Source organism: Emiliania huxleyi (assembly GCF_000372725.1).
Source record: "Emiliania huxleyi CCMP1516 chromosome Unknown EMIHUscaffold_181, whole genome shotgun sequence".
In the NCBI taxonomy this organism is placed as follows: domain Eukaryota; phylum Haptophyta; order Isochrysidales; family Noelaerhabdaceae; genus Emiliania; species Emiliania huxleyi.
This window is the reverse complement of record NW_005200774.1, coordinates 116963-133822: the sequence shown is the minus strand read 5'-3', so window position 1 is coordinate 133822 and position 16860 is coordinate 116963. Positions and strand designations below refer to the sequence as shown.

At 69.4% G+C, this 16860-nt stretch overlaps 9 protein-coding genes across 9 annotated transcripts; 4 read left to right on the top strand and 5 right to left on the bottom strand.

Moving 5' to 3' along the window:
• Positions 1–86: 86 nt before the first annotated feature.
• EMIHUDRAFT_442361 (hypothetical protein) lies at positions 87–827 on the top strand. Its single transcript, XM_005783180.1, has one exon. It carries the CDS (start codon positions 149–151, stop codon positions 620–622), a length of 474 nt encoding a protein of 157 aa, XP_005783237.1. The 5' UTR covers positions 87–148; the 3' UTR covers positions 623–827.
• Positions 808–1765, bottom strand: EMIHUDRAFT_442358 (hypothetical protein; the record flags this gene model as incomplete). The annotated part of the gene is made up of 3 exons (XM_005783179.1): positions 808–946; positions 968–1360; positions 1431–1765. Coding segments are annotated over 3 exons (755 nt in total), but the record flags the coding sequence as incomplete, so codon positions are not given.
• A 97-nt stretch (positions 1766–1862) lies between these two features.
• On the bottom strand, positions 1863–4029 carry EMIHUDRAFT_429767 (branched-chain amino acid aminotransferase). The gene is made up of 7 exons (XM_005783178.1): positions 3336–4029; positions 3153–3201; positions 2986–3078; positions 2818–2901; positions 2563–2641; positions 2273–2351; positions 1863–2195 (listed from the first exon to the last, which is right to left on the bottom strand). Exons 1-7 carry the CDS (start codon positions 4007–4009, stop codon positions 2132–2134), a joined length of 1122 nt encoding a protein of 373 aa, XP_005783235.1. The 5' UTR covers positions 4010–4029; the 3' UTR covers positions 1863–2131.
• Positions 4030–5443: 1414 nt separating this feature from the next.
• On the bottom strand, positions 5444–8859 carry EMIHUDRAFT_113069 (hypothetical protein; the record flags this gene model as incomplete). The annotated part of the gene is made up of 7 exons (XM_005783177.1): positions 5444–5959; positions 6096–6209; positions 6373–7139; positions 7488–7515; positions 7765–7912; positions 8091–8628; positions 8697–8859. 7 exons carry the CDS (start codon positions 8857–8859, stop codon positions 5444–5446), a joined length of 2274 nt encoding a protein of 757 aa, XP_005783234.1.
• A 278-nt stretch (positions 8860–9137) lies between these two features.
• Positions 9138–9629, top strand: EMIHUDRAFT_365202 (Hypothetical protein; the record flags this gene model as incomplete). The annotated part of the gene is made up of 1 exon (XM_005783176.1): positions 9138–9629. A coding segment is annotated over one exon (492 nt), but the record flags the coding sequence as incomplete, so codon positions are not given.
• Positions 9630–11155: 1526 nt separating this feature from the next.
• On the top strand, positions 11156–12448 carry EMIHUDRAFT_456446 (hypothetical protein). The gene is made up of 2 exons (XM_005783175.1): positions 11156–11291; positions 11364–12448. The coding sequence occupies exons 1-2, from the start codon at positions 11191–11193 to the stop codon at positions 12112–12114; spliced, it is 852 nt and encodes a 283-aa protein (XP_005783232.1). The 5' UTR covers positions 11156–11190; the 3' UTR covers positions 12115–12448.
• A 61-nt stretch (positions 12449–12509) lies between these two features.
• EMIHUDRAFT_232403 (hypothetical protein) lies at positions 12510–13739 on the bottom strand (the record flags this gene model as incomplete). Its single annotated transcript, XM_005783174.1, has 6 exons — positions 12510–12566; positions 12775–13099; positions 13174–13242; positions 13342–13421; positions 13497–13554; positions 13624–13739. The coding sequence occupies 6 exons, from the start codon at positions 13737–13739 to the stop codon at positions 12510–12512; spliced, it is 705 nt and encodes a 234-aa protein (XP_005783231.1).
• A 185-nt stretch (positions 13740–13924) lies between these two features.
• On the top strand, positions 13925–15143 carry NAR1 (putative formate/nitrite transporter; the record flags this gene model as incomplete). Its single annotated transcript, XM_005783173.1, has 3 exons — positions 13925–14384; positions 14514–14678; positions 14863–15143. 3 exons carry the CDS (start codon positions 13925–13927, stop codon positions 15141–15143), a joined length of 906 nt encoding a protein of 301 aa, XP_005783230.1.
• Positions 15144–15393: 250 nt separating this feature from the next.
• EMIHUDRAFT_314476 (hypothetical protein) lies at positions 15394–16824 on the bottom strand (the record flags this gene model as incomplete). Its single annotated transcript, XM_005783172.1, has 1 exon — positions 15394–16824. One exon carries the CDS (start codon positions 16822–16824, stop codon positions 15394–15396), a length of 1431 nt encoding a protein of 476 aa, XP_005783229.1.
• Between the last annotated feature and the right edge of the window lie 36 nt (positions 16825–16860).

Genomic DNA, 16860 nt, shown 5'->3' with positions numbered 1-16860 from the left:
CCCCGCCCCAAACGGGCTTCTTGGGTGGAAAGAAATGCCACTGGCGGCTGTGCTGCTCTGGTTTCTTTGCCATCAGACGAGACCTGGGCCATCAGTCGGGCCTTGCTCCCAGGGGCGGGCCACTTGCCATCAGTCCCGCGAACAAGACATGGTTCCCGCGTTCGCTCTCCTCTCCTTTGTCGCACTAATCGTGCCCGTCGATGCCCTACAAACGAATGTCGGTGGCAAGGCTACATCCAAGGAGGCGGCCGCACGGTCCAAGCCCGTCGTCGAGGCAGCGGCGACAGCTGACCACCCACTAAATTCCAACAGCGTCCAGTGCCTGCTTGATGAGCCGGTCCTCGAGTGCAACCTTCGCCGCACTGTGGACGGGCCCTGGTCCGAGGCCTGGACGCGATATGTTCTACTCCGCCCTGGCATGTCGTTTCGTGAACTCAAGGCTGCCACCAAGAAGCGCAACGAGTTCAGGCTCAGCGAAAGGGTCCCGGGCACGCTCAGAACGGTGGTCCTTGTTCACGTCATCTGCTTCGCTGCCGCGCTGCCCGCCGTATTGAGCTCTGACGCCGTATTCCCAAAGCTGCTGGAGCTTGCCGTTGCGGGCCGGGTTGCAGCAGGAATCTAGCCGTCAGCGTCCTTGTTGGTTGTTGAGCGCGGACACGTGGTTGCTGGTTGCCTGCTCCTCAAGAACCTCCGCATGCCTCCCGCCTCTCGTTTTGCGACCCTTGCCATACCCATGACTTTGTGTTCCCATGTCCCCGGAGCCCCTCTCGTCGACCTCACACTTGTTGAGTATATAGTGGCGCCTGTGTGGTACAACCACGTTAGCTTTTCGCTCGTGAGCTTGAACCACACACCTCGACAACACAATCACACGCACACGCGAGCGCATCGCTCCCCCCGCAGTCGTCTCAGCCGGTACTCAGGAGGGTGCAGAGGAAGCCGCCGCCGGCGCCGGCGCGGCCACCGCCTCCGCCGGCGCGGCCACCGCCTCCGCCGCCTGGCAAACCTCCTCCTCGAGCGACATTTCCGGCGCATCAACAAGCTCGCACTCAAAGATGCGCGCGAACGCGTCGAGGAAGGGCGGCGCCGCCTCCGACACAGAGACGCCTCGCCCAACCTCGCGGCTAAGCGAGGTGACTCTCGTGTTGTGGTGCAGCCCGCACGGCACAATCATGTCGAAGAAGCGGAGGTCCGTCTCCGCGTTGAGCGCGACGCCGTGCGAGGTGACCCAGCGCGAGACCGACACGCCGATCGCGCCAATCTTCCGGTCCGTCACCCAAACGCCCGTCTCGCCCTCGCCGCCGCGCCTCGCAGACACCCCAAAGGCGCCGGCCGTGCCGATGAGCGTATCCTCGAGCGCCTACTCGGAAGGACGGGGCGGGTGAGAAGCGTGGCGCACGGAGGCCGCCGCCGCCCGCGGGCCTGGCCGCCTCGACGTACCAGTGGACCGACTTCCGGAAGCGGCCGAGGTCGAGAATCGGGTACGCGACAAGCTGGCCAGGCCCGTGGAAAGTGACGTTGCCGCCGCGCTCCGACTGGTGCACCGACGCCCCCGCCGCCGCAATCTCCTCTGGCGACGCGAGCACGTTGGCCGCCGACTGCTGCACGCGGCCGAGCGTGAAGACGGGCGGATGCTCGAGCAGCAGCAGCGTGTCCCCGCGCACGCCGGAGCGCACCTGCGCGGCGAGCGAGCGCTGCAGCGCCTGCGACGAGGCGTAGCCGACGCGGCCGAGCCGATGCACATTGACAGGCCTCACACACATAGCCGACGCAATAAACGACCGGAACGCGGAAGGTTCCGGCTCCAAGGCGGTAGGGAGTCAAACCGTCTCGCGCCGTCTCTGTTGGCGCCCCCCCCTCTGTACTCGGCACTGTACACTCCTTTCGTTCGTACTAATGTCGCAGAGAGGGGACGGTGTGGTGAGTGCACCGGTCCGCAGGGACAACCTCCACATGCGGCAACGCACCTCACACCATCTCCACCCCCCTCATGTGACTCCGGAGAGAGAGAGGGTACCCTCCCACCCCCAGCCGACGGTGCAACTATGCAATACCCAAAACGGTGTACTCTCGAGGCAGCGCGCCGCGTGTGCCGGCGGCGTCACGGCGGCGTGACCAGCGCCCCTCACCCTCAGGCCGCCGCCGCCTCCGCGTCTCGGCAAGGCGGGTCGTGAGGCCGCTCGGCGACGACGCGCCTATAGGAAGGGTCCGAGAAGGTTCGCTGGACGTGTCCGGCGGGGGGGGGCGTGCGCACGACTCGGCGGCGGCGCGCGTGATGCCGAGCGCGTCGTTCGCCTCGCCCTGCTGCACCGACGTGATCGCGTTGTAGAGCGTGGCGATCGTGTCGAAGCCTAGCGGGGGAACGGGGGGGGGGGGGGGGGCTCTGGGGGGTGAATCCTAGCAACCGGGGGCGGGAAGACCGCCCGGTTCCTTTTGCTCAGAACGGCCCGTGCATGTCCAAGGGCGACGAGTCCGGTCGACTCTGTCGCGCGCAGCCGAACGCGAGCCGTCTCCGAGTGGCCGTGTGTGAGGTCTGTCTGCCGCGTCTAGGGGGGGGCGTGCCTGCGTAGCTGTGCACCGTGCCGCCCCGCGTGACGGAGGAGATGGGCGTGAGGACGACGGCGGTGCCGCACGCCGCGACCTGCGGGCGGCGGGGAGCGGTGAGGAGCGGCGAGGAGCGGCACGGGGGAGGGGTGGGGGGGTGGGTGGGGGGTGGGGGTGGGGGGGGGGGGAGCTCGAGCGATCCGAATCGGCCAACCTGAATCTCGGCGGGTCTCGGCGGATCTCGATCTCGGCGGATCTCGGCGCGCGGCTCGCCTCCTTGAGGCCTCCCACCTCGTCAAAGCTGACCGGCCGCTCCTCCACCCGCATGCCGAGGCGGCGAGCCGTCTCGAGGACGACCTGGCGAGGGCGGGCAGGGGCCGGGGTGGTGGTGGGGGCGTTGGAGCTTGCGGCTGGGAGTAGGGGCGCGCGGGCTCGTCGCACCCCCTTGGTGCAGGAGGGGAGGATGGAGGGCGAGGTTGGTGTGACGACTGTCCCCTCCGCCGTGACGCCGATGAAGTTGGAGGTAGAGAACTCCTGGTGACGAGAAGAAGAACCGTGACAACCACCAAGAAGGGTCAGCAGTGATGGAGTTGGAGGCGGCGAGGCTCCTCGACGTACGTCTGCGTCGCCGCGTCGAGGTAGAGGCAGACGGGGTACCTGTCCGCACCACACCACGCCGTGAGCAGCGTCTCTTCACACCTCGGCCAGGTGGACGCCGGCCTCGCCCCGTCTCCTTGGCGAGGATAGAAGGACGTGTCTAGGAAGTGTCTCGGAAGTGTCTGAGGCCTCACCCCTTCTCCTTGGCGAGGATAGATGGAAGCACGTCTGGTGCGTAGTTGCCCGCGGCCTTGATGTTGCCGACGCCGCGCGGGGCGGCGCGGTCGAAGCCCTCGACCACGAGCGCGTCGATCGGCTCGAGCCCGCCCTTGTAGTAAGCGCCGACCGGCGAGGCGATCACGCAGAACGAGTAGTGCGGCGCCGCGCCGAGGCCGAGCTTCTCGCCGTGGCCGAAGAGGAAGGGGCGGAGGTACATCGCGCCTCCGTAGCCGTAGGGAGGCACGTACTCGACGTTGTCGCGGATGCACCGGTCCACCGCCTCGTCGAACAGCTCCGGCGGCACCACCGGCATCGCGAGCCGCTCGGCGCCGCTCTGCAGCCGTGCGGCGTTGGCGTGCGAGTTGAAGACGCGCACGAGGCCGTCCTTGCAGTGGAAGGCCTTGAGGCCCTCAAACAGCCCCTGGCCGTAGTGCAGCACGTTGGACAGCCCGTGGATCGTCACGGTGAACTCGGGCGAGGACTCACCCGCGTCCCAGCCGCGCTCGGCGCTCCAGTTGTACCGGATCATCCGAGCCGTCGGCGTCGCATTGAAGCCGAGGGTCTCCCACTCCGGGAGCGGCGGCGCGGTCGCGTATAGCCGACGGCGAGAGGCCGCGCGGCTGAGCGGCCGCGACGCTCTCCGCAGCATCGAGCCGTGATCAGGGCAAGGGCGACCTCGGCAAAAGAATTCTCAGCACTTCGCGACGAGGTGGATATCCTTTCGCCGCGTTGGGTAGCGAGGATTGGTGTGACGCGCAGGCGTGTTTTCTGACGGCCGACCGTCAGTGCACGGAGTTGCCCCTTCTCCGACTGCCCCGGCTAGTTCACGAGTTTCGCGGGAGTGACCCCTTCGCCCCCCGAGACCTAGCGCGGGTGGGTTGGAGGGGGCTCGCTGCAGGGAAGGGCGGTGTAAGAAGCCGATCCCCGTAGTCCGCCCCGCTCCTCCCCATCGGGCCGCATGAGCGGCCACGCCTCGCAGATTCGTTTTCGCGCCTGGGTCAGGCGCGCGGGGCATCCCCCGGGTCGCTCGACCAGCGATCCGAAGAGTGGCCGCTATGCGATGCGTGCGCCGCCGCACGATGGGGTGCGTGGTTGCTCTGCCCGGCGCTGCAGGGCGCCGAGCCGCCTCTCCGCTGGCGTGCAGGTCGGGATGGGTCTGGTGGTGGGTTGTGAGCGGGCGAGGCGCGCCTCATCAGCCGCTGTCTCGTCGGCCATGCCTGCCAAGATGCTCTCGACAGCGCGCACAGAGGTCTCAGGGCTGCGCGCGGTCCGCACAGAGGTCTCAGACGGCCTCCGACCGGCCTGCGCAAGGGAGGGTGAGGTGGTTGATCAGAAAAGTGCGGCGGCGACGGTGCCGCAAGCCTTGCGCCGCAAGCATTCGGGAGGCGTGTGGGCCGCGGGACACAAGGCACCGAAGAGGGGCTGCTTTAGGTCAGATCCGCTGGGAGTCCCAGCTGTGTGCAGGGGCCCACCCCGCACACAGCGGGTCCCCAAGGGTGAATCAGAGGTGTACGACGAGATTTTTTTGCGGTCAGTCAGTCAGTGTCACACACGTCCTAGCATGGACGACGGGGCACACGCACTGCTCGCGGAACACAGGGCAGTACACACGAGGCGTTGTGTGCGTTCTCAAGGAAAGGCATCACCACAGACAAAAGTATAGTCAGAGGGGCAGGCAGCAGTGCCAGTGGGGACCGCCACTCACGGCCCCCGCGAGCGCCTGCAGCGAGATGTCCATCGCTGCATTGGTTTTCGCCAAGCATGAGGCATGAGCGCATTGGTTTAGTGCGCGCAATGCGCGGGGAGGGCGGTCTAGCCTTCGCCGGCATGGCAAAGAAGGCGTCTCGGGCGGGCGCCTCCGCCCCTGAGGGTCAGGCCCCTGACGCCTGAGCCTCTGTTCTCCACACTCCAGCGCGTGCCGAGACCCCGGAGCCCGGTAATTGGGTAGAAAATGCGGGGGAAATAGCAGAGATCAGTAAGTACAAAACTGGACAAGATCGATGTTATAATCAAATTGAGATAAATAGTAGGCACTGTAGCCGCGGACCATCGCGCGCTCTAGGACAATTGTAGCCGCAAAAAGTCAAAAGCTGCCGGTGCCGCGGGAGCCGTCGCCGCGCTCGATCGACGGCGCGTGCGCCGCATTGAGCTCGTGCAGGGCCGCCTCGATGGGCTCGCAGAGGTCGCTGAGCCGTTCGGCGAGCGCGCGGGCGGAGCCCGGGAGGCGCGAGAGCCGCCCCTCGGCGGCGCGCACCGCCTGCTTCTGCGCGTGCAGCTGCTGGCGCAGCTCGAGCGCCTCGCGGCTGCGCGCCTCTGCGGCCGTCTGGTGGCTCGCCGCCGCCGCACGCGCCGCCTCCAGCTCCGTCGACAGCGCCGCCTCGCGCTTGCGCGCCGTGGCAAGCTCGGTGCGCGCGCCGCTCAGCGCCGCGTCCGCTCCGGCGCGTGCCTCGCGGAGGGACGCAACCTCGGCAGCGCGCGCCTCGAGCGCCGTGGCCGACTCGCGCGCCGCGTCGGCACGCGCCGCCGCGTCGCGCCTCGCCTCGTCGAGCTGCGAGCGCAGGGCCGCCGCGCCGCTCTTGGCGGTCGCGAGCTCCTCGGCCTGGCGGGCGGGCGGGCGAGGGGGGGGGAGTTTGGGGGGGGGGGGAGGGGGGGGGCTGCGCGAGGCCCAAACGGCGGCGGCGGCTTGCCTGCGCTGCGATCCGCTCCTCGTTGCGCTTGGCCGCCGCATCCCGCACCGCCAGGCTCTCGGAGAGGGTTGTGAGGGTCCTCCTGTTCTGCTCCGCCTCCTCGGCCGCCCGCCGCAGCGCTGCCTGCTCTGCCGCGAGATCCGACCGCGCGGCGCGGCTCGCCTAGAAGGCCAAAAAGGTTCTAGAAGGTTCCTAGAAGGTCTAGAAGGTCCGCACGCGCGGCGCGGCTCGCCTCCGCAGCCTCGCCCGCCCGCCTCGCCTCCGCCTTCCTCGCCTCCTCCGCCTCGGCCCGCGCCGCCTCCGCCCTCGCCAGCTGCGCCCGCACCTCCCTCTCCGACGCCTCGCACTCGCCCTGCGCGCGCGCGGACGCAATCGCTCGCGCCTCCGCCTCGGCCGCCGCCGCCTCCGCCGCCTCGACGCGCCCCTTGAGCTGCCTCGCCTCGGCCGCGGCGCCCTCCGCGGCGGCGGCGGCCGTCTGCGCCGCCTCCGAAGAGCGCGCCTCGAGCTCCGCCACACGCGCCTCTGCCGCCGCCGCCCGCGCCTCCGCCGGATCGCCGCCACCTCGCTCGCCCGCAGTCGAGACCAGCCGGCGAGTCGACGCCGCCTGCGCCGCCGGCCTCGCCGCCGCCGCCTCGCCAAAACCGCCACCGCCGCCACCTCCACCGCCGCCGCCACCACCACCGACGCTGCCGCCGCCGCCGTCCTCGTCCCGCGCCGCGCCGCCGCGCGCCGACGACTGGGACTGCGACGGGAAGGAGAAGACGTCGGCCGGCGCCGTCGCTCGTCCGCCCGCACCTCCGCCCGCACCGCTCACGCCCGCACCGCTCAAGCCCGCACCGCCGCCCTCCGCCGCGCGGGCCCGCTTCCGAGGCTGCGCGGCGGGCGGCACCTCCTCCGCCGCGCCTCCCCCGCCGGCCCGCTGGTGCGGGTGCGCCTCGATCCTCCGCAGCACGGGCCCGAGCCGCAGCAGGAGGGAGCCGTCCGCCCACACGCCGCTGCCCGCGTAGCCTCCGACCACCGCTAGCGCCGGCCCCTGCGAGCGACGCTCGAGCAGCGCGGCGCCGTGCGACCCGCGAGCGACGCCGGCCGCGCCTCCCGCCGGGGCGGGGTTGGCGGGTGGCGGAGGGAGCCACTCGAGCCGAGCGGCGTCGAATGCGAGCAGGCCTCCTGCAGGGGGGGGCGGGCTCCAGCAGGCTGAGGGAGGCAGCCGAGCGGCGATGGTGAGGCGATGCGGCGGCGGGGAGAAGGGGGGGGGGGTTGGGGGTCGTCGCCTGTCCGGCCGGTGGTTGCGCGCGAGCCGCCTCCCCCCTCAGCCGGCCTCTCGACCTACGGACGCGGCTCGGACACGTCGTGGGGACGTGTCCTGGACATGTCCCTCCCTCGGCCGGCCTCTCGACCTACGGACGCGGCTCGGACACGTCGTGGGGACGTGTCCTGGACATGTCCCCCCCTCGGCCGGCCTCTCGACCTACGGACGCGGCTCGGACACGTCGTGGGGACGTGTCCTGGACATGTCCCTCCCTCGGCCGGCCTCTCGACCTACGGACGCGGCTCGGACACGTCGTGGGGACGTGTCCTGGACATGTCCCTCCCTCGGCGTGCCACTTGGACCCGCCCGCCGAAGAGGAGGACGGTCGAGCCTGGCAAACAAGCAGCCTCCGGTGAGAGCTTGGCTGGGGGGCAGCCGCAAGGCGAGGGCAGCCGGGCCGTGCGACACGGCCGAGTGCGACGAGCGGCCTCCTCCCGGGCATTGGTGCTGCGCGGGCGGGACGGCGTCCCAGCTGAGCGAGGCGAGGTCGAGGGCAAACATGACGGGCGCGCAGACGGCGTCCACGTCGGAGCGGCCGCCAAAGAGGAGGACGCGCCTGGGGAGGTTCCGAGAAGCTTCGCGGACGGGAGGGGGAGGGGGCAGGGCAGGGAGGAGGAGGGACGCGGCAGGGAAGCGGCGAGGCGAGGGGGCGGCTGCGCGCGCCCGGCGGCGCAGGCGGCGGAGTGGTAGCAGCGCGGAGAGGGGACTGCTGCCGCGCCGCCGCCCGTGCGCACCCTGCTCCACGTGGGCGTGGCGACCTACGGGGTCGCGTTCCCGACGCGTCGTGCGCCGAGCCGCAGTCCCGCTCCTCCCACCGCCCACGCCTCTGCCGCACCGACAGGAGCCACAGGTCGTCCAGCACGGCGCCGCCCTCGCCGCAGCCGCCGTGGACTAGCAGCCGGGGCGGGGCACTCACGAGCGCCGCCGCGTGCGCGCCGCGCGCCGGCGGCGGCTCGCCGCGGCTCTCGACGCACACCCAGGCCTGGTCCTCGCCGCGAAACTGCCAGACGTCGTTGAGGTACGAGACAGGGTTGCCTTCGTCCGCCGCCGCGCCGCTGCTGGCGCGCGAGCGGCGGCGCGGCCGCTTTGGAGGCGCCGTCGCGCCTCCAAACACGAGGAAGGCGCGCGAGTCGATGGCGGTGGCGGTGTGGAAGGCACGCCGCTGCGGCCACGAGGCGGAAGCGCCGCGAAGGAGCCGGCGCCACGTCATGGCGCCGTCCGTCGCGTCGAGCACGTGCAGATCGTCGAGATACTCGTCCGCGCTGCCCGCGCCTAACCGCGGGGAGGGATGACCGGTCGGCGCGGCGCGGGGCACGCGGGTGTGGCGCTGGCCGTCGCACCGCCGCTGCCGAGGCGCGCAGCGGCATCAATGCCACCAAACACGTAGAGCAGCGCGCGGTCGCGCGTCCTGAGCGCGGCGCAGGCCAGGCCGTGGCGCATCGTGGGCGGGACGCCGCCGGCCTCGAGCCTTTCCCAGCCAGCCTCCGCCTCGCTAGCGACCATTGCTGTGGAAAAAGAATTGTTTATCGATCAACACTTTCGATAGACCGAAAGTAAGATCGTTCGGTGCAGAAACCCCGGCCATGCCCATGTAACGCAATTGTGCTCGATTGTTTTGATTTTTTGGTCGAGAAGTGTCTCCAAGTCTTCTGGACCCATCGATGGCCGTCGCCTCGACGCCGCTCGTCGCGGCACCATCGTGCCCGGCCTGGGCGAAGCATCGTCGCGGGCGCCAGCCGCAGTTCGACGGCAAGCCGTGCGAGCCTGCCGAGGAGGAGGACATGTGGCTGTGCCTGGCCGACGGCCGCGCGCGCAGCACCGCCGACCTGAAGCGCCTGGCGACAGCCGCTCGGGTGCGAGCGAAACGAGCAGGAGATGAAGCCGCCGCGAACACGCGCGATCGGCAGGCGCGCGACCAGCGCCGCCGGCAGCGTGAGCAGCACGACCGGCGCGCAGCGCCGGCGGTCGCCAAGACCGTGCGCCCACAACGCGGCCAGTGCGGCTGCCCGGCGCACGCGGTGTGCGGCATGTGCGTCGACCAGGGCAAGCTCGCCGCGGCCGAGCAGGCGGCCATCGACCTGGAGACGCGCTTCCACGCCTCGACGAACGTCGTCATGGACCTGGAGCGGCCCGAGGACAAGACGGCGGCGCTGCTGCAGCGCTGCGTGCACGTCTCCGACGAGACGAAGCGGCGGCTGCTGGGCGAGTGGAGCGACGAGCGCATGGCGCACGCGCTGCCGCTGCACGCATGCGTTAGAAAAGGAGTTGCACGTGTTGATCGCCGCGGGAGCCCTCTTATTTTTTCTTTTGTTTCTAATTTTGGCCCCAAAACAGCCTCAGACTCAGCTCAGAGCCCAAAAAATGATGATTTTAGCGGAGTTTTCCCCGAAAAATAGAGAGGAAAACAGAGAGTGTTGTAGAGAAAAAAGGAAAGGATGGGTGCCTTCCTTCGGGGACACACAATTCCAGAAATGGTGGTGTCCCCGCTCCTCGCTCGCCCGGGCGGAGGGCATGGCCGCGGAGGAGGCGAGTACACGCTTGCCAGGCCTTCCTCCGACAGCCTCTCGGGCAGACTGAGGGTCGGCTTTGCGTGGCGTGGCCCGTACGCTGCGCTGCGCAAAGCTGCGTATGCGGAGGGAGCATCCTGTGCTTCCACTGGGAGGTGCGCACCTCCTGCAGCTGATGGAAGGCCGTGCCGCCGCTCGCCTGCTCCGTGGACACCTCATCCACGTACACTGTGCCGAACACGCCGAGGTCGGACAAGGCACCGAGGATGCGGCGCCACGACGCGGCCAAGATGGACAGCCGCAGGACGCTGAGTCTGTCAAAGTAGTTGGCTACAGCGGGATCGGGCTCACAGAACGGGAGCAGTGCACTGATGGCGGCCCACTGCGGAATCTGGACCCACGACCGTTGCATCCCTGGAGGAGGAGGGGGCAGATTGAGGAGGGCCGGATTTCCCACCGCCGACCACGGAATGAAGCGCCGGGTAGAGGATACCACTGATGAGTCGACGGGAACCACCAGTGGTTTTGCGGGATCGGGGTTCTGCTCGGCCGGAATGCTGAGCTCGGCGACGGTGAGGTCCGGCATCGCGGCGCCGGTCGACTCGTCGAGGCTCGAGGGCTGCCTCTCGACTTTACTCCCGCGTCACAACGAAAGCACGAGAGCGTGCACGACAGACAGAGCGACGGCGCAGCGCACTGCCGTCCAGCTAAAAAGCGGCGGCCGACGGTTGCTGCGCAAAGTGATCAGTTCTAAAATAGGTGCCGGGGCCCAACGGATAGATGAATCCGGGGCACCCTCCGCTCGAAACCCTGGCTGGGGGTTCGAGGTGGCCCCCACCCGGGCCTCCCGTCAAAGGGACTGCGGCAGAAGACGCCCAATCTTGCACAAGTGTAAGAAACATACGGTGCGGAGGCTCCGAGGAGCCCTCGCCTGGCTGCCGGGGTCTAGAGTAAAGGTCGTGCCTTAGGTGTGCGCAAAAAGCAGGACACGAGTGGTGAGCACACACACACACGCAGGACCCTCGTCGCGACGAAAGGAGAAGAGAAAACGAGCTCGCGTGACACGATTGAGAGAAAGAAGAAACTCAGCCCACTTAATCGCCACGATGGCTGAGGAAAGGAGGTGAGTTCGGGCCGGCCCTCGTGTCTGCCGCCACGCTTTCCAAGTGCTCTCCTCTTCGGCTGGCAGACCCGGCGGGTTGTGGAATCCTTGTTTCGGACTTGTCACATGACACGTTCCCCGGGACCAACCCAAGATGCAAAAAATATTCCAAAGCCATCAGGGTGGGTGACACCCTTCTTGCTCCTCAAGCGCCTCTTCCCGCCGATGGTCGTCGCCGCGCCAGCACTGTCCACGGCCGCCAAGCGTGTGCTCGTCCTCGGCTGGTTCGGGAGCACGCCAAGCGCTATGAGGCCGATTGCCGACATGTGCGCCGGCGCACAGGGCCCCGAACCCGTAGCATCTTGCGTATCCAACCGCTCGGCGACCGCCTCCCGCAGGTACTCGCAGCTCGGCTATGAGCCCACGCTGCTACCGTGCGAGCGCAAGGACGCGCTGCGCTCGATGTGGTACCCGTCCTGGCGAAAGATGATCAAGGAGGGTCCGCCGGCAGAGGTGCTCGAGAGCGGTGAGTTCGATCGCGTGCACCTCTTCAGCGGCGCGGTATTCAAGTACTACTGCTGGATGAAGGGCGGCAAGGGCGAGAGCCTTGGCCACTCGGAGATCGTCTTCGACTCGACTCCCTTCCTGCCGACGCCCGGCCAACTCTGGTCGTTTACGGGCGGCATCGCCGGGTCGTCGCCGACGGCGCAGCGGCTCCTGCGCATGCCCGGGTCGCGCCGGGTGTTCGAGACCGGGATCAACCTCGCGTGGAAGTCGACCGGGTACCGCTACAAGAAGCGGCTCGCCGAGTTCGAGGATGAGCTCGACTGCGGCAGGAGGAAGCTCGTCCTGCTCGGCGGCGCAGACTCGATGGTCGACCCAGAGGTGGTCGAGCGGCAGGTGGGTCGGTGGAGGGCCTCGGGGACGGATGTCGCGCTCCACCGCTTCGACGGCGTCGGCCACGTCCTCGCGCACCGCCGGCGGCCGAAGCCATACTTGTCTGCGCTCGCCGGCGAGGCGGCGGCGGAGGAGGCTGCCGCTCCGGCGGCGGCGAAGCAGGCAGCCCGAGCCAAGCACGCGGTGCTGCAGCCGTACCCCGGGGACGTTGGCTTCATCCCCCAAGCTTTGCCCAGCCCTGCCTTCCCTTGACCGCTCGCCTCGGCTCGGCTCGGACCGGGCGCCTCCATCTCTCCCCTCCACCCCTCTCTGTGTCTCTGCGCGCCCCTCACCTCATCCCCTTCCCTCCCCCCTCCTCTCCCCACGCATGCACGGTGCACCTGGAGGAGCGTGACGGCTACCAATCGCGCCGTGAGGCACGAGTCGCCAGAGAGGGCGAGAAAGCCTTGGCGAGCTGACTGTAGAGTTGACCCAAGCCTCGGCCCACTCGCAAGGGATGTGGTTTTTTGGCTTCAGTGTGTGTAAGTGCGCGGGTATTAGCGATTCCTCTAGTTGTGCAAGTTGTGTGTAATATTCTTTCTACGATTGTGTGAGCAGACTCTCTCATCGCCTGCTGAAAGAACCCATACCGCTGGCGCCTCCGTTCATCAGACCGCGCGTGCTGCCCGCTTGCCCGGTGCAAGCTCGCGGATGCGCCCCTCCCCCTGCGCGGTCAAACGCGGGAGATCCGCCCTTGGAACCGCCTCCGCTCCGGGCTCCCACCGGAGAGGCCTGCAGAGTCAGTGCGTCCCAGGGCTGGGAAACCTCGTTGAGTGAGCGGGCTCGCGCCTAAAGAGAGGCGAGCACACAGTGCGTGAGCGGGGCGAAAAGTCGAAAAGTGTGCCACCAGGAGAAAGGAGCTGGGCGGCTCACGTCGTACTCGACCTGCTGCGCGCGGTTCTCGGTGTCTGATCCGCAGCGGTCCGCAGCGAACGCGCGCCACCACGCTTTCGCCACCGAGTCGAGCCCAGCGTCAGTGTATTGATACTGCCATCGGGGGAGGCCCCGGTGAAGGACCATCAGCCGGAAGTAGTCGACAAAGGAGCTGGCGATGAAGGACCAGCTGCAAGAGGCGTCTTGGAACCAGACCTGCGCGCGACCCTCTCCTCCGGCGTAGAGCAAGCACACGCGGCCCGATGAGGTGCTTGCGTCGAGCTCCACAGCCCGGAGTTGCGCCTCTGACGGCAGCTCCGGCCGCCTGCCGCGAGCAGTCGGGCGACGGGTCGGCTGCCGCTGATGAAGGCGCGGCCCATCAACCGAGCTAGGGCGCACCTCTCCCCCGTGGCGGTAAGGAAGGCGCTGTCGGGCACCGGCCTGAGATCCGCCAGCCGAGCGAGGTGCCTGTGCGGGTGGAGTATCAAAATCACACGCTTTGGGGGGAGTGGATAGCTTGACAGGCGACGACAGAGGGTCTGTCTGTGGCACAATCTCGTCGGTCACATGTGGCCGATCGGCAGTCGTTGGCGGCAGTGAAGGACGCTCCACCGCAGCAGCAGCCCGTCTGAGGATAGGAGGAATGCCTGAGCGGGGAGGGTGGTGCGGGCATCAGGCTCGCCGACTGCCGACGTGATCGGACGTCGCGGCGTGGCGGACACTCTGGGAGCTAGTCGTCTAGCCTTGTAGTCGTTGGGCAGCCGCAGCGGAGAATGCTGCCTATTGTGCATGTCGCCAGCCGCTGTGAGCCGACTGGCCCGTGCCGCCCTGATCGCCGAGCGTGCGCACCGCTCCCACTCTGCGATGGACGCTGCGCTGCACTTTGGGCGCTCCTCCAGCTCGACGCACTCCACGCTTGGCAGCGCCTGGAGTGTGGCGCAAACCTCCCGGACGACGTCCAGCATGTGGGGTGGTGTGTGCTCGATCTCGTAACGACAACGGGCGGGAACTCCGCCGAGCAAAATTTAGACATCGGAATGGGACGACGGGGGCCCGCCACCACACCGACAGGGAGAAGGGGTTTCTGATTTCTTTCGCGATGATCTCGGTAAAGGGGGAATGTCACGGTACCCAGAGATTTGCCTCTTCGATGCGCCGTCTCTCTGGGTACCTCGGGCTCGCAGAGCTCGAGCCGGAGAGCAAGTCGCCTCCCGCGCCTCTCGTCGCTGCGCCCGCTCCAGCCGCCGCTGCTGGCGCTCCCGACTTCTCTCTCGTCTCCGACCCGGCTGGCGGCTATGCTGCAGCAGTCGGCGCCGGATCGAAGAAGGCACAAGCGTCCGCCGGCAAGGTCTTCGGCCTCGGCATCTTAGCGGGTACACACATCGGCTTCGGCGCCTATCTCGCCGTGGCCATCGGCGCCGCTTGCCCCGGCCTCCACGCCTCCAATCCGGGCCTCCAGAAGATGGTTTTCGGCGCATTCGGCCTGCCATTCGGATTATTCATGATCTCGATGTCCGGCGCAGAGCTTTATACGGGCAACGCGGCCCTCGTGCCGATGGCGTGGCTGGAGGGGAAGGCCACCGCCGCTCAGGTCGTCCGCAACCTCGGAGGTGTACTGCCCGCCCCGCTGCCAGCCTCTCCCACGCCATCCAGGTCTCCCGCCACATTACCCCTCTGCCCCCACTCTCCAGAGCCTGATGGGGCAATTTACAGCGCCCCTCTGCCCCCACACTCCACAGCCTCGTGGGCCGGCAACCTGCTCGGAAGCATCCTCCTCGCGGCGCTGGTGACTGCCGGCGGCACGCTCGGCGAGGCGGCCGCCGCTCAAAAGATTGCCTTCGGAAAGACGCACGAGCCGCTGCTCGTCGTCCTCGTACGCGCCGTCCTCTGCAACTGGCTCGTCTGTATGGCCACGTACATGTCCCTCCAGGCCAAAGACACGACCGGCAAATTTGTCGCCATCTGGCTGCCCATCTCGGCCTTCGTCGCGCTGGGGCTGGAGCACACCGGCAGCACACACCACACACCCCGCCCCTCGGCCCTTCCTCGCGAGCTCGCTCCTCACGCGCCCCATATCCGCGACCACAGTCGCAAACATGTTCCTGCTTCCCCTCGGCATCCTCAACGGGGCGGACACGTCGTGGACCGAGGCGCTCGTCCACAACTTGCTGCCCGTGACGCTCGGCAACACCGCCGGCGCGCTCCTCGGCGTGGCGCTTCCCTTCTCCTTCGGCTTCGGCGCAGTCGGCAAGAAGCTCCTCGGGTCGGCTGCCCCGCCGCTGATCTCCGACGCCGCACGGTCGTTTGCTTCGTCGCACACCTCGTCTGCGCGCGACAACGCAGGCAACCAGGCCACCGATCTCGTGTGAGGGGCACACCTCTGTCTCGCGCACGCTGTTGTGGTACGTGCAAAAGTGCCGGCTATCACTGCGCCATGCCGCGGCCTGCCTGACTGTGCGGCCAGCCGTGTATGTACAATTTCCGATTCTCATTTACTGACGCAGCACATGCTAAAATGAAAACATTGGTAACGTAGGCATGCACATTGCACAAAGTGAACACAAATCACAAGACACCCCGCTGAGATATAAAACATCAAGAGAACAGCGCAGCGGACTTTTAGCGACGCCTACGGCGGCGGCTCACAGGGGGCGCCACAGGGGGCGGCGGCGAGGGCGACGCCGAGGGTGGCGGCGGTGAGGGCGACGCCGAGGGTGGCGGCGGCGAGGGCGGCGGCGGCGACGGCTCGGGCTGCTCTGGCGAGGGCGGGGGCGGCGGGGATGGCTCTGGTGACGAGGGCGGCGGCGGCGACGGCTCTGGCGACAAGGGCGAGGGTGGAGGCGGCGGGGATGGCTCTGGTGACGAGGGCGGCGGCGGCGACGGCTCTGGCGAGGGCGGCGGCGGCGAGGGCGGTGGCGGCGAGGGTGGCGGCGACGGAGGGGGCGACGGCGGGGGCGGCGTGGGCGGAGGCGGCGTGGGCGGCGGCGGCGGCGGCGGCGGCGGCGACGGCTCTGGCGACAAGGGCGAGGGTGGGGGCGGCGGGGATGGCTCTGGTGACGAGGGCGGCGGCGGCGACGGCTCTGGCGAGGGCGGCGGCGGCGAGGGCGGTGGCGGCGAGGGTGGCGGCGACGGAGGGGGCGACGGCGGGGGCGGCGTGGGCGGAGGCGGCGTGGGCGGCGGCGGCGAGGGCGGCGGCGGCGACGGCTCGGGCTGCTTTGGCGAGGGCGGGGGCGGCGGCGACGGCTCTGGCGAGGGCGGCGGCGGCGAGGGCGGTGGCGGCGAGGGTGGCGGCGACGGAGGGGGCGAGGGCGGTGGTGGGCTGGGCGGCGGTGGCGACGGAGGTGGAGGGCTCGGTGGCGGAGGCGAAGGCGGCGGCGGGCTTGGTGGCGGCGGGCTAGGAGGCGGCGGCGAGGGTGGCGGCGGGCTAGGAGGCGGAGGTGACGGCGGCGGTGGCGAAGGTGGCGGCGGCGAGGGCGGGGGTGAGGGCGGCGGGGGCGATGGTGGAGGAGGCGAGGGTGGCGGTGGTGACGGAGGCGGCGGCGACGGCGGCGGCGGCGACGGTGGCGGTGGTGAGGGCGGAGGCGGCGAGGGTGGCGGCGGAGACGGAGGTGGCGGCGACGGAGGAGGTGGTGACGGCGGAGGCGGCGAGGGCGGCGGTGGCGAGGGTGGCGGCGGCGAGGGTGGCGGCGGCGACGGAGGAGGTGGCGACGGCGGCGGTGGCGACGGCGGTGGCGGCGATGGAGGTGGAGGCGACGGCGGCGGCGGCGATGGCGGCGGCGATGGCGGCGGCGATGGCGGCGGAGGGCTTGGTGGAGGTGGCGATGGCGGCGGGGGGCTTGGAGGTGGCGGCGAGGGCGGCGGGGACGGCGGCGGTGGCGACGGCGGCGGCGGCGACGGCGGCGGCGGCGAAGGGGGTGGGGGGGAAGGCGGCGGCGGCGAGGGCGGTGGCGGCGACGGAGGGGGCGACGGCGGCGGCGGAGAAGGTGGCGGTGGCGAAGGCGGTGGCGAGGGGGGTGGCGGCGATGGCGGAGGCGAGGGAGGCGGCGGCATGACATATTCAAATTCCTGACTAGCATGGTTCCACAG